We start from the raw sequence: 13,118 nt of genomic DNA on the forward strand, positions 1-13,118 counted from the left end.
ACTTTCTATAAAAAAAATATTATTATAAATAATTTTAGTACACATTTTAATTACATTCAATATTTTAAAATTAATTATACTATATAAGCAGGCCTTTAATACCTGAAAGATTCCAACTCGTTGATAATGTATGGTTTTGATTCTTCATGTGACTCTACTACAGCTGTATTATAGAAGACAACAACACACCGTAGTGTGGAAGGCAAGGCAAGTAGATCTGGTAGCATCTTATTTTAGTAATCTGTAATTAGTGTAGTACTATTACAGAATCGGATACTCGTGTATAGAGATCTATGTGAGAAAAAAAAATAAAAATAATGACAAAAATCATTAATTACTGATACAAGATTTTGAACTTATTTCTGTATTTTTTATTACTATTAAACACTTGACGAGATGATAAATAAAACTCCAAAGTCCAATCTTAGTCATGCATGTAATAAACAACTAATCTACTAGTAAGTAAGCAACAAATAAGTTATAAAATTGGCAAGTCCGGAGGAACAGCTATTTCCTTTACGAGAAGAAAGCATAATTAAAGCATGAGAAAATAGTAGAGTGGCACACTAATCACGCATCTAAAGATTCTCTTCAATAGCACGTAAATTACAAATGATCCTTCTCCCTCCGCCATCCCCTCTACATTTTTGTTTAAATGACAGATCTCTTTGTACATGGACCTTTCCCCAACTCTCACCCCTTTTCAGTGAAGCCCGGGGAAAATTTACAAAATTTTCTCAGAGTGGGCTACCCAATAAATAAAGAAATAAGCTTTTTAATAAACTCCACGAGAATCCCTTCTCCCTAATGTAATTTATCAGTAATATTAATATCACCATTATGTTTCGCTTACCTCACCTTCCCTGCACATACCCACATCTATCACCATGGTCCTTTTCTCCTTTGACTTCCTCACTCTGCAACAGTTTCTCCTTGGAGCCTATGAAAAGAAACCCAAATCAATTTCCCATGCCAGCGCCAACAAAACAGTAAATTTTGCAAGTTAAAACTTTCAACTTAAAATACTCAATCAAAACAGGTTAGTAGGAAAATATAAAATTTCTAATGACCTTCACGTGTTGCTAGTATAAATTTTAACTTAAGGAGACTCAGAGAAGAACTTACTCTATCCCATAGATGAGGATCTGGCTTCTTGTATACCTCCACTTTGTTAAGAGCTGCAGGATTAGCCATATTCCACTTGCAATCAGGATGAGGGACGCGGTGCCTTTCATATTCACTCACTATTTGTTGCATTGTAGAATTGTATTTTGCCTTTGAGAAGTAAAACACAAAAGGCTTCTGGCATGGATTTCGGCTAACAGGACGTGTGTTGAATGCATATGCAGTGTAATCTGCTCTTCTATACCAATTCAAGAATGTTCTTGAAGGCATTTCCATTTCACGTGGTGAAAACACGCCGCGAAATATCTGAACAGCAAAACCCCATGAAACGGAAACAGTCCAACTCTTTGATTTGTCGTAGCAGATGGATTGCTGCATGAGTCCTGCAGAGTCAAACTTCATTGGTATAGTGAGCCGTTGTAGGGCTTCAACTCGGGTAACGTTAGGAAAGATAGGCTCAACCACATCAAGGTGGTGCAGTGACACCAATGGAGTCACGGGATGAGACGCAAGAAGCCCGAACAGGTTTCCATATACATCATACTGTTGCGATAAATCAGCGGCAATCAGGATAGAAGTTATCAGGATGGAATGCATACACTTGCAAGACTACATTCCTATTCCTTGTCTATAACTAGCAATTTTCATGACTTTGCTGCGTTGTTTCTATTCAACAAAATGAAATGCTAGAATTTTTTTAAGGCTTAATTAAGTTTCAGATTCACTTAAATAAATTTTTCATACATAAAAAATATGTCGTTTTTATATTACTACCTAATAATTTATTTTTTCTCAAATACTTCCTTGTATTAAATGATGGCATGATAGACAGAATGTTAAGAAGTAATATGAAAAGATGTATATTATGAAAAATTTAATTAATCTCTTTTTTAATGAATGGTCAAAGTTTTCGATATTTGGAAATTTTAAAAAATATTTAATGTTCTCATTTTGGATCAATTAAAATTAGAATTATTCAATACAAAGTAATAAATGTTTTATTTCTTAAAAAGTGCCCATATGTTACACGTTAACAAAACCCTTTAGAATAATAGAAATCAGATAGGAAGGTAACGGAGGAGTAACCGATGACAATTAGCCTAATTGCCTCCACAATTTTGACAACAACTCAAAACGTAGATTGCTTATGGTCAAAATCTACAATGCCTAACATTATACCCCACATGGAGCTCCTCCAATCATAACGCTACAGCATAAAGTGAAATTTTATAAACCAAAACGGCAGAAGCAACATGTTTTTCCACCACCCACGACCAACCCTCTAAACTAAATGACCTAAACATGCTTTCCATTGTTATCTACTAGTACATACATAAGTTCTTAATAATTTCTAAAATTATATCTTAGTCTTGTCAAATTTTCAAATCTTAACCTTGTCCACTTAATTTTCTTAATTCTTGCACCCAAATGGCCCCAGTCGTAATTATGAAGTGTACCTAATTCAGCTCTCCATTTGTTTGTAAACTAATTATAATTATTTAAAAAAAACAGTTTTATTTAATATACTACCGTACTAGTATTTCTCTAAAAATAAGTGAATAATAATATATAATATATACTACTACATTCTAGGGAAGGCAATACTCCATATCAGCCGAATAAAAGAATTTATTGGGAGGTGTGAATTAAAAACCGCAAGCCAACACAGATAATTAAATTGCACTACCCAGAAATTGAATGCAGGAGTCAAATTCTGCCAAGGAAGCATAAAGATAAAAAGAAAATCCAATTAATGCGTTTGGACACCGACACCAACAGCACTTCACTTTTTACTCGGGGCCCAGCCCAGAATAACGGCAAGTAAGACCAGAAACTTCCAGATTCAGCAACTCTGTTGACGCGCAAAGTTTGTATTTAATCCATCGATAATTATAAATACTAGCAATTCGTTACGATCCAACTAAACGCACTCCAAGCATTCAAGAAAAGAAAAGAAAACTAAGATTAATGGGAATTAAACAGAAATGAGAAAGCCGTCCCCACTCCCACCAAACCCAAACAATGCCGACAAAAATGATAAGACAGTGACAGTAGTAAAAGAAAACCAGAGTGATTGCAAATAATAATTAACGCTAACAGAAAGAAAGAGCGAGTTAATCACCTGGTGAAAACCGGTTTCCTTGGTGAGTGGAACACCGAGTTCGGCCATACACGCTTGCATTCTATCATCGGAACCATAGAGACCCGGGTAACGCTGAATGCAACGGTCCTGCATTTTCTGAAGAGCCTTGGCGAGAGGATAACTAATTGCAAAACCTCCTCCGCCATAGGCCATGTTATAAGAGAAGAAAATGTTCTGCAAGTGACTCTCGGACAAACTCCCAATGTAATAGAACTGATTGTGATCATATTTTCTCAAAACCCGAATTAGGTTTTCGGTGACAAAAACGGTGTCGTCGTCGCCCATCACGAACCACCGCACGTCCTTCATCCCCAACCGCAGCGTCTCCGACACGATCCGCGAGATCCTAATCGCAGACCGGTGCCCCTGCCTGTTCGTGTACTTGAACCTCGCCGTGTCGCCGGAGATTCTCACCGGCGGGAGTGCGTCGCTGCTCTCCTCCGATTTCACCTCCTCGTCGAGCCACACAACGCCGCGCATGTCCCTCGCCCTGTACCAGAGCTTGATGTAGCTCCTCCTCTGCTCCCAAAGCTTCGCCGACGCCGCGATTCCGAACACCACGTGGCGGAGGTCCGTCCGGTCCTCGGGATTCGTCTCGAGGGAGCCTCGGCGGAGAACTGCGGCGGTGGCATTGACGGAGAGGATGGTTTTGGAGAAGTTGTCGGTGGAGAAAGGGGCGTCGTTGTTGCAGGCGCGTGAGGTGGAGACGAGCTTGAGCGTGTAGACGACGTAGGTGACGGAGACGAAGAGGATGAGAAGGACAAGAAGCCTTGGTAATGTGCGGTGCTGTTGGGGTGCAGCAATGGGAGTGGCAGCTGTCGGGGTTCTCATCTGTTCCCAAATGAGCTTCTCTGAGTCTTTCTCACCCATTTTGTATCCTAAAAAGCCCAGAAGCAGATCTTGTGGGGGCAAAGAGGTTCAATTCAATAGACTCAGGAGTGTGATTGTATTTTTGTATGCTATGCGATGGAGATGCATGATGTTTGGCGCTGTTGTTGGAATTTTGTGGAGTCCACGTGTCAATTAAGCGAATCCGATGGAAAATGGGTCTGTGAACCAAACGCCTGCGAGCATAGGCTAACATACTTTTTTTCTTGTGTGGGGGCAATTATTTGCTGGTTTTTACTTCTTCCAACCTATTTTCTTTTTATATCGTTCGCAGTGTTGCAGCTATCAACATTGTCTGACGCAAACGGAAACGCGTCTTCACGACGCAGATCTACCTCTACACGAAGCCAATTTAGGGATTTTTTTTTTCTCATTCACGGTAAATTTCTCACCAAAGCAAGTGTGCTTATGAATAGCACACACATCAAATACGCAGCCGCAGCGTTATTTTGGCCGTTGTCCAAATCCGATATTTAATATTAAGAAGAGTTTTAAGAAAATATATTACTTAAATAAATACCCGATATTTAATATTATTAAATAATTTTAATAATAGTTACCCGATATTTAATATTATTAAAAAAAAATTAAGAACCTTTCTCAATAATTTTTAAGAAGAGAAAGATTACCAGTGAAGGACCTTTCTCAATAATTTTAAGAAGAGTTTTAAAAAAATATATACCCGATATTTAATATTATTAAATAAATTACTTAAATTTCTTATTTCTTGTGTAGTAGTTAAAAGGAGGTAATTGTTGGGATGACAAGAGAAGGGACGGACATGCATAGTAGTTACCCGATATTCGTCCCATACCCACGCTACTACCTATTTATAAAAGTACTCACAATATAAAAATAAAAAATAAAATCGTGGGTATCCACATAAATTAAATAAAATCGTGGGTATCCACATAAATTATGTATTTTGTTTCACTTACCATCGCTCTCCGCAAAATTACCAGAGCCAAATTAAGCTATTTGAGTTCCTAAGTAAATTTTATGCTAGGCATTTTAACAAATATAAAATATTTTAATTTTTTTGTAATTTAAAAAAAGATATTATATTTAAATAATCATGTTCAAAAATAATTTTTTAAGTTGATAAAATATATACACTGTTGAATTTTTTGAAAAAGATTTATAAATTTATTTATAATAAATTGTCTTTTACACTGAAGTACTGAATTTAATGATATTTTATGATATATCTATATTTTTTTCTAAACTTAAGTGGTATTTTAATTTTTGAGCTTATGATTCTTTTTTAAAAATTTAAATTTTAAAAATAAAATTTAAAACTAAAGTTTCTATTCTTTTTGTACACGATGTGGGCCTTGATATGGTGACTCGATCTGTCGACTCGTAAATAATGATTGTTCGAACTAGTGACTCAACTTACGATCTTACATTAATATGTTTTGTCTGACGTGACGAAAGATGGGATGGGATGAGTTGGCCTGTTAGCTTGTTACACATATATTTTTAAAAAAATTATAAATATTAATAGGTGTTTAGACCTTAGGATGTTGCTTTGTACTTTTTTTAAGTTTATAATTTTATTGTTTTTATATTATTTTATAAATTCAACTTCTCCTATAATTATAGAAAAATTTATATTATAATCAAATTTAGGATAAAAAATTTATATACTTTACATTTTTCTAATTAAATTTGTTCCTCTTAGAAAAGTTAAATTTGTTTCATTTGAGTTAATCTTATAAAATAAGATATTAATTTTTTTTTCATTTCTGGTGGGTCGACGGGCACGATAAGCAGTGATGATGACAATTTTCATGGGAGAAGAAAAAGGAGTTAACATGACAACAACGTATTAATGATTAGACTTAATGATGTGACATATCATTGTTTAATAAAATGAGATTAACGATAAATAATAAGTTAAAGGATAAAAGTTTTCAAATATAAATTCATCAAAAGTGAATTTGAGATAATAATATGAAAATCAACATTTTTAAGTATATATATACATATGTATGCATGCATACACAAGATGATGCTTTAGTCCCGGACTGCAACTGGTATTAAGAAATGGAAACAAAATTAAGAAAAAGGAAAAAAACTAATGACCGTACCAAATCACATTACCGGAAACCAGCAAGGTTTAAAAGTCAGCCTGAATACCACTTGCATGTGTTAATTCAAACATCTATGCCTATAGTTGGAAAATCAATTGCACGAATACTATACTAAAACAAATGTTAAAATCTTATTCGTCGAATTTAAATTGAAGATTTAAAACAAAACCTTTGACAGAAATCAAAGGCATGGGATTACAGCCACGAATTCGGACTAATGAGCATTTTCCTAATTCTAATGGGAGGGTTGAAAACATTTCTATATTTGAAGCCATGCACTATTATTTTCATAAATAAGTAGTAGTGTCAGATTATACAATAATTTCTCCAAGCATGTTTTAGTTTTCTAATAAGATAACTCGGGATCTATATAAACTCCTAGACCTTACTCTCTTCCTCATCCTCATTTTAAAGGAATCACGTAACAAACCATTTTCAACTCTTTTGACACAATGAATAACCCTGTCCGACGACATGCCCCAGCTGCTGCAGTAGTTGCCAACAGAAGCACGTTCACGGGCACAAAGTCACTTCCAAAAAGAGGGCAGATTAAGTCCAAGATAGTGGCAGGGATATGTTGGACACGAGGCCCAAGGCCCAACATATTAGAAACAGAAAAAAAAAACATAATACCCGAAGAGCCCGACCCAATACCAATCAGTAAACAATCACACACGCCGCCCCTCTTACAGAACGGAGATCAGGTGTGGTCGGCGGCGGCACGAGGGAGGTTGGAAAGTGTCCGACACGGCGGATTTCGCTTGGGCTTCAGTGTCGCAGCACCCAAACGCTCCAACCGCGACTCTAAAACGCAACGTGACCGAGGTCTTCGTCGGGCCTCCGCTCCGGCCGCTATTTACTACTGTGGGTTAGTGCCTTCTTATAGGGTAGTTTTTTTTTTTGTTTAAATTATTGGTAATATGGCCTTAACTCATGATCCTGTACGCTTTGTGTCCTTGTTTGGATAGGATAATTTACGGGGAATGTATTTTTTTTTTACGGGGAATTAAATTCCTTTCTATTAAAAGTAACTCTTTGAATATTTTACTAAAACGAATTTAAAATTTTAGGATTTAAGAAGGAATTTTAGTTAGCTGAAAAAAATAGAATTTAAAATTCCATCTATCTCAAGACAGTGAATTTGGAAAATTCTCACTCTCGACGGAGGCGGATCTTCGTGCTCTCGACGCGGAGCCTCGCTCACTCACTCTCGAATGCGAAGCCTCACTCTTGAACTTCTCTCTCTGGTTCGTCTTACTCTATTGTTTACTTGTGTTTTTGATTGAGATTTGGTTAAAGGGTTTCATGGTTTTGATGTTGTTCTTCTGTGATAATTGTTTTGTTTTATTCTGATCTTAATCTGAATTGCATATTACTCAATTTAATTCCAATCTGAATCGCAGACCTGATCCCTGGCTCTCGAACTTCTCTCTCCCTGCTTCGTCTTGCTCTATCATTTGCTAGGGTTTTTTTTTTTTTTTTTTATTGAGTTTTGGTTCTAGGGATTTATGATTTTGATGTTGTTCTACTGTGATGACTATTTAATAATTGTTTTGTTTTACTCTCATATTAATCACATTTTACTCCGTTGAATTCCAATCTTGGGGTTCATATATTTTCCTCAAGTATGTATTGTTCATCCTCAAGTGCTTTACACATTAATAATTTTTTTATATAACATTCCAAGTATTACAAAAATATTAGTCTGTGCTTACTTCTATGGTTATGTGTATTGTTTGTGTTCTGTTTTGGGTTCAAAGCAAAGGTTATTGTATTCTGTTTTGGGAGTCGGATACCTATCCTGCAATTGAAAAACAAGTGGATATTATTCCCTGATTCTGTGTTTATTGCATAAGTTTCTCTTACCACTCTTAATTTACAGAGTTTCAAATTCAATTTTTGTTTTACAAAGGTGAAAAGAAAAATAGCTATTTAAATTTTCAGTTTCCATTAGATTTAATATTATTTAGCAGTGAAAGGGACCTCCACTAGTAGGTGCATAAGTGGAAATTTGCAGCAAGCAATTTGCACCTTTGTTGATTTTGCTGAAGCAACGATCTTTATTATATAAACTATGTTTGTACACATTACAATACTTTATAGGTTAATGATAGTCCTTGGATATATTCCTTATCATGACTTTAAGTGCTCTATAAGATTTATCTAAATGGTTATGCCTTTCATCGTGCTTGCCATCATGTGTTTGCTGTTTTATGTATCAATGCTGAGAATTGGTAGTAACTATATTTTTTTTCAAAGGTATAGTAACTTATTTTGCGTCCTGATTCACTGTTCTTATGATTTTGCTATCCTAAAGATTAGGCTGAGCTAATTTCGACAGCTTTAAACTTGTAGTTAGGGAGAACATACAACAGCATTATACTTTCCCAGCATAGAAGTAATGTGTAATTAATAATACCTCTGATTACTTTGTTTCCCTTGCTTCTTGTACCTTTTATTTTATTAGGTAGCTAACAGATACCAATCGCCATATTTGAAAATGGGGAAGGGGAAGGGGGTGGGGTGGGGAATTAGATTCTATGAAATGGAAACTAAGTTTTCAGTTGAACCATACTGTTCTTAACCAATAGGAATGTTAAAATCACCTTGGCTTTAGATGCATCTTCATCCTTCAGCAAGTCCATTTTCTGTTTTATAATTTTTGGGTTTGTGGTTGTCAATGTGAAACTTTTCAGCAAGAGTTGAAGTTCTATTTTTACTCTTGTTACTTACCATAACATGCCCTGTTCGATATTATGTTATGCCAATTGCCCGGACACTCACTAGTAGTAGTAGTAATTAGTACTGTTATAACCACTGTTATAACCACGGTGCTGCATTTATGGTTTCAGTTAAGTGGGTTTGCTAGGAGTCACTCATATAGAATGCTTACATACTGGAAATTTGATGTATGTGTTGGCGCCTCATTGATTCTAATTGTGGTTGGCATATTCACCGTGCATTTTTTGGGTCATTTGGAAAGCAATGGTTTGATTATTATATGCAAATACACTATCTACATTGAGTCATATCATATGTAGTGGAAGCACTGGATGTTTTATGTGTGCAGGGATAGATCGTGAGAATGTCTTTTGGCTTATGTAGGGACTACTTTTTTTTTAATTAAGCTTTTCAAACTATTTGGATGTCTTAGGTTGTATTCTGGAATCAGTAATGTTCAAACTGTTCTCATTTTTATATTTTTAATGACATTGATGATGATAAAATGTAGAGGAGGTACTTTATATATGCTTTCTTATGTTTTAGTTTTTCTTGTTGGAATATATATTTTTTATGCTTTAGTTCTAAATTTATATTTTTAAAATATAATTGGACAAGAATATAGATAAATTTTTAAAGCAATTATTATAAAAATAACAATTTTTATTTATATGACCATTTATATTTTTAAAATATAATTGGAGAAAAAATAAAAAAATGAAATATAATAAATTGAAATTATTTAATTCAAGCAAATAATTCAAAATATAAGAAATTTAAATTGTTTTATCCAAACATGAAATTTGAGATTCAAGGAATTTTAATTGGTTTATCCAAACAAGGAATTTTAAAATCCAAGAATTTTAATTGATGCATTTTAATTTCCCTGAAATTTTAAAATACTCCATCTTGAGTATGTGGGATTTTTGGTCATATGTGCTTTTGGCCCTGGCTAACATCATGGGCTATGGCTGAGTTTTTAGTCCTATAGAGGAGCCGGATCCTTTAGTTTAACTAGCAAAAGGGGAAAAATGGTTGGGTTGGTGTGTTCTGGTGGTCAAGTTGCCTTTTTTGTTGAGTAAATTCTATCTAAATGGAATTGTTTTAATTTTTTTTTTAATTTGATTTATACAATTTGTAATAATAGATTCATAAATAAGATGTAGTCTTGTTCCTTATTCTGATTTGGATTTTTATCTGTGACAGCTGTATAAACATTCTAGTTATGGAAGATTCTGATCAACCAGCCAAATCTGCTGAAAACCAGCAAACTGAACAAGGTATGTCTGCTTATATTTTATCTATAATTTGTTAATTCTGCCTTTTCATTGGACTCAAATGTCCAATCTTGTTTGCTTCTGTTCTCTGTATTAATGCTTATTACTATATTTTGTTTATTTTCAGTGTGTAGTTTTTTCAGAAAGCCAGTTAATAAAAAGAATATAAGGAAACGAACTATTGTTAATGAAGATAATGAGGAGGACTCAAACAATGAAACTTCTCTGTTGCATATTCAGAAGAAGACCTTAAAGCCTGATAATAAGTTGTACTTTTCCACTGGTTCTTCAAAAAGCTCTGCATCTGCTGAACCCAGTGAAGAACCAGGAAAACCAGTCTTTCAGTTCGAGTCTTCAAAAGAGATTCAAGTTCAGCATGATAGCAAAGCAACTGCAACACTAGAGACCGAGACTGAGTTTTCAAAAGATGCTCGTGCCATCCGTGAAAGAGCTCTTAAGCAAGCAGAGGAGAGTCTGAAAGGGAAAAGCCCAAGTTCTAAGAATGAAAAATTATATAAGGGAATGAACAGTTACAAAGACTACAAGGCTGGCTTTCGTAGGGAGCAAACAATTGCTAGTGAAAAAGCTGGCGGGTCACATGGTCCTCTTAGGGCTTCAGCTCATATAAGAGTTTCAGCGAGGTTTGATTATCAGCCTGACATATGTAAGGATTATAAGGAAACTGGTTACTGTGGATATGGTGATTCATGTAAGTTTATGCATGATCGAGGGGACTACAAGTCTGGGTGGCAGATGGAGAAGGAATGGGAAGAAGCTGAGAAAGCAAGGAAGATGAGATTGGCTGCAGGAGAGGATGCAGATGAGGAGGGTGCTAATTTGACTGATGAAGATGATGAGGATTCTTTACCATTTGCCTGTTTCATTTGTAGAAACACTTTTGTGGATCCTGTAGTAACCAAGTGCAAGCACTACTTCTGCGAGCATTGTGCATTGAAGGTATAGGACTTTGCAAATAAGGTTTCATTAGTAATAGTTAGAAGTTATCTAGTGTTGAGCATGTGATTCAATATTTATAATTAAGATTTTATGTAACTCATTTAGTTTGATTATATTAGGTTGCAGTTGTTCTATGCTGAGTAGTTGCTCTGGTTGGTTAAATTTTATTAATCTACTATTTGATTTTTTTTTATCCTTTTGTTTTGGGAATGGGCAGAGGACGTGTTCCTTTAGACTTGTGACATTGTTACTGTAGTAACACGTAATTCCTTTCTATTTAATCATGTCTAACTTTCTGTTTGGTTTTATTTACAGCATCATGCAAAGAATAAGAAGTGTTTTGTCTGCAACCAGCCAACTCTTGGCATTTTTAACGTTGCTCATGAGATACGCAGGAAGATGGCCGAGGATAAATCATAAAAATGTCTCTCTAGGATCCATGGATCTCTTTACTTCATGGAAGTTATCTTTTCTCCCCCATTTTAGTTTCATGTTAAAGATTGATGCTATGTAATGAGTTGAAAACATACCAGAAGTTTGCACAGTGGAATTAGTTGATTCATTTTGTTGTATTTCTTTGCCTTATAGATTCCAGAATATCTAATGGTGAGAGACATTTATGATATACCCGTTTGTATATAGGGTCATACTGTGGTTCTTTTTACAGTAGTTTGTTACCAAATAAATTTTGAATAGAGCGACCTTTACTTACACAATTCTTATTGAATTATATTGTTGTCATTGTTAGCAAGATTTAAATCTGATATGTGGTCCTGTTAGCAGATATACTGACATAATCTGGTGAAAAGATTAAATGTATGACTTTATGATTCTCAATAGGAATAACAAGAAAGCACTAGATTGCTTCACTGAATCTACTTATATATAGATTCATTCTCAGTTACGAGTCATTGATTTGTTTATTGGCCTTTGGTTAGGATATTTGCAATGCTATCTTTCAATTAAGAATTGGATCATTGCACCATAAGAAAGCACCGTTTTGTTGGCAACCAGCGGAATGGCATGCAAGAAGTGAGATTAGACTGTCGGTTTTCATTTTTATGAAGGCTTGCATTTTTCTTTGTTGAGTAAATGACCCGGTGGGATTCATGCTCCTTCTACTGAGCTGAGTCATGTTTGCAAAAATTTTGACCATTGCAAAATAAAATCATAGAATAAGATAAGCATTTAGAGAACCTTTTTTATTTTTTTTTTGTTAGAAGGATTACGTTATATAAAATAATAAGAGATGCTTCAGTGTATGAATGAATTAATCAGTTCACTCATTTAATCTCATACTCTGACTCTGAGGATCAAAATGTAGAGGCTAGGGGAAGAGAAGGAAACCACCAAGACAAGTATCTTGCCCTTCAGTTGAGGAGAGATAAATTTATGAAATTGACAAGATGGTGGTTATGGTATTAGAACTCTATTTTTCTAGTATCTGAGCCAATTAAGTTAGTCTGCTCAGAAACTTATGGTAGCACCACACTAACATAAAAACAAAGTGCCAACTCTTCAGTGGTTTCCAAACATTCAATGTTTAGACATTAATTTCATGTATGTTTTTTCCTTAAAATCCACAGGATTTATTCATTCACACCCCTAGTATTCCTATGAAACTTTCTAATCTGCAGGATGGAAACAAGCCATTGAACAAAATGTCAAAAATGAGAAGGAAAAAAAAATGAAGTTACACATTAACTACAGTTCGAATTTATATCCTGGATTAATAAAAACAAAATTAACATTAAAGATGAAAAGGAAGACAGAATCAAATCATACACAAAAAATGAAGTCAAAATAACATTAGATTTGCCCTTAGTTTTACTGATTGATCTGTTAGCAACAAAAAGCCATTGTGTATTCAGCAAGACTTGGAGTCCAAAAATTGACGCATGCAGCTTTAAG

At 34.7% G+C, this 13,118-nt stretch overlaps 2 protein-coding genes across 6 annotated transcripts; one reads left to right on the top strand and one right to left on the bottom strand.

Moving 5' to 3' along the window:
- Positions 1–478: 478 nt before the first annotated feature.
- LOC114413404 lies at positions 479–4,642 on the bottom strand. The gene is made up of 3 exons (XM_028377808.1): positions 3,248–4,642; positions 1,126–1,668; positions 479–940 (listed from the first exon to the last, which is right to left on the bottom strand). Exons 1-3 carry the CDS (start codon positions 4,136–4,138, stop codon positions 839–841), a joined length of 1,536 nt encoding a protein of 511 aa, XP_028233609.1. The 5' UTR covers positions 4,139–4,642; the 3' UTR covers positions 479–838.
- Positions 4,643–6,689: 2,047 nt separating this feature from the next.
- On the top strand, positions 6,690–11,958 carry LOC114413403 (zinc finger CCCH domain-containing protein 1-like). Of its 5 annotated transcripts, none has more exons than XM_028377802.1 (5): positions 6,690–7,120; positions 7,389–7,499; positions 10,180–10,253; positions 10,378–11,207; positions 11,523–11,958. In XM_028377802.1, exons 1-5 carry the CDS (start codon positions 6,705–6,707, stop codon positions 11,625–11,627), a joined length of 1,536 nt encoding a protein of 511 aa, XP_028233603.1. In that variant the 5' UTR covers positions 6,690–6,704; the 3' UTR covers positions 11,628–11,958. The 5 variants fall into 5 exon arrangements, with proteins under 5 accessions (XP_028233603.1, XP_028233604.1, XP_028233605.1 ...); XM_028377804.1 differs by having other exon boundaries at positions 6,983–7,120; positions 7,323–7,499; positions 11,523–11,934; XM_028377805.1 differs by having other exon boundaries at positions 7,010–7,120; positions 7,385–7,499; positions 11,523–11,934.
- Positions 11,959–13,118: the final 1,160 nt, after the last annotated feature.

Source organism: Glycine soja, chromosome 5 (genome assembly GCF_004193775.1).
Source record: "Glycine soja cultivar W05 chromosome 5, ASM419377v2, whole genome shotgun sequence".
NCBI lineage: Eukaryota > Viridiplantae > Streptophyta > Magnoliopsida > Fabales > Fabaceae > Glycine > Glycine soja.

Excerpts from the sequence above, each read along its gene's own strand:
- LOC114413404 (XM_028377808.1), bottom strand. The coding sequence starts at position 4,138 with ATGGGTGAGAAAGACTCAGAGAAGCTCATTTGGGAACAGATGAGAACC. Across the intron at positions 1,669-3,247 it reads AGGAAACCGGTTTTCACCAG|TATGATGTATATGGAAACCT; the intron begins GTGATTAACTCG and ends TTATCGCAACAG. Across the intron at positions 941-1,125 it reads ATCCTCATCTATGGGATAGA|GCTCCAAGGAGAAACTGTTG; the intron begins GTAAGTTCTTCT and ends TTCTTTTCATAG.
- LOC114413403 (XM_028377802.1), top strand. The coding sequence starts at position 6,705 with ATGAATAACCCTGTCCGACGACATGCCCCAGCTGCTGCAGTAGTTGCC. Across the intron at positions 10,254-10,377 it reads AAACCAGCAAACTGAACAAG|TGTGTAGTTTTTTCAGAAAG; the intron begins GTATGTCTGCTT and ends GTTTATTTTCAG. Across the intron at positions 11,208-11,522 it reads GCGAGCATTGTGCATTGAAG|CATCATGCAAAGAATAAGAA; the intron begins GTATAGGACTTT and ends TTTTATTTACAG.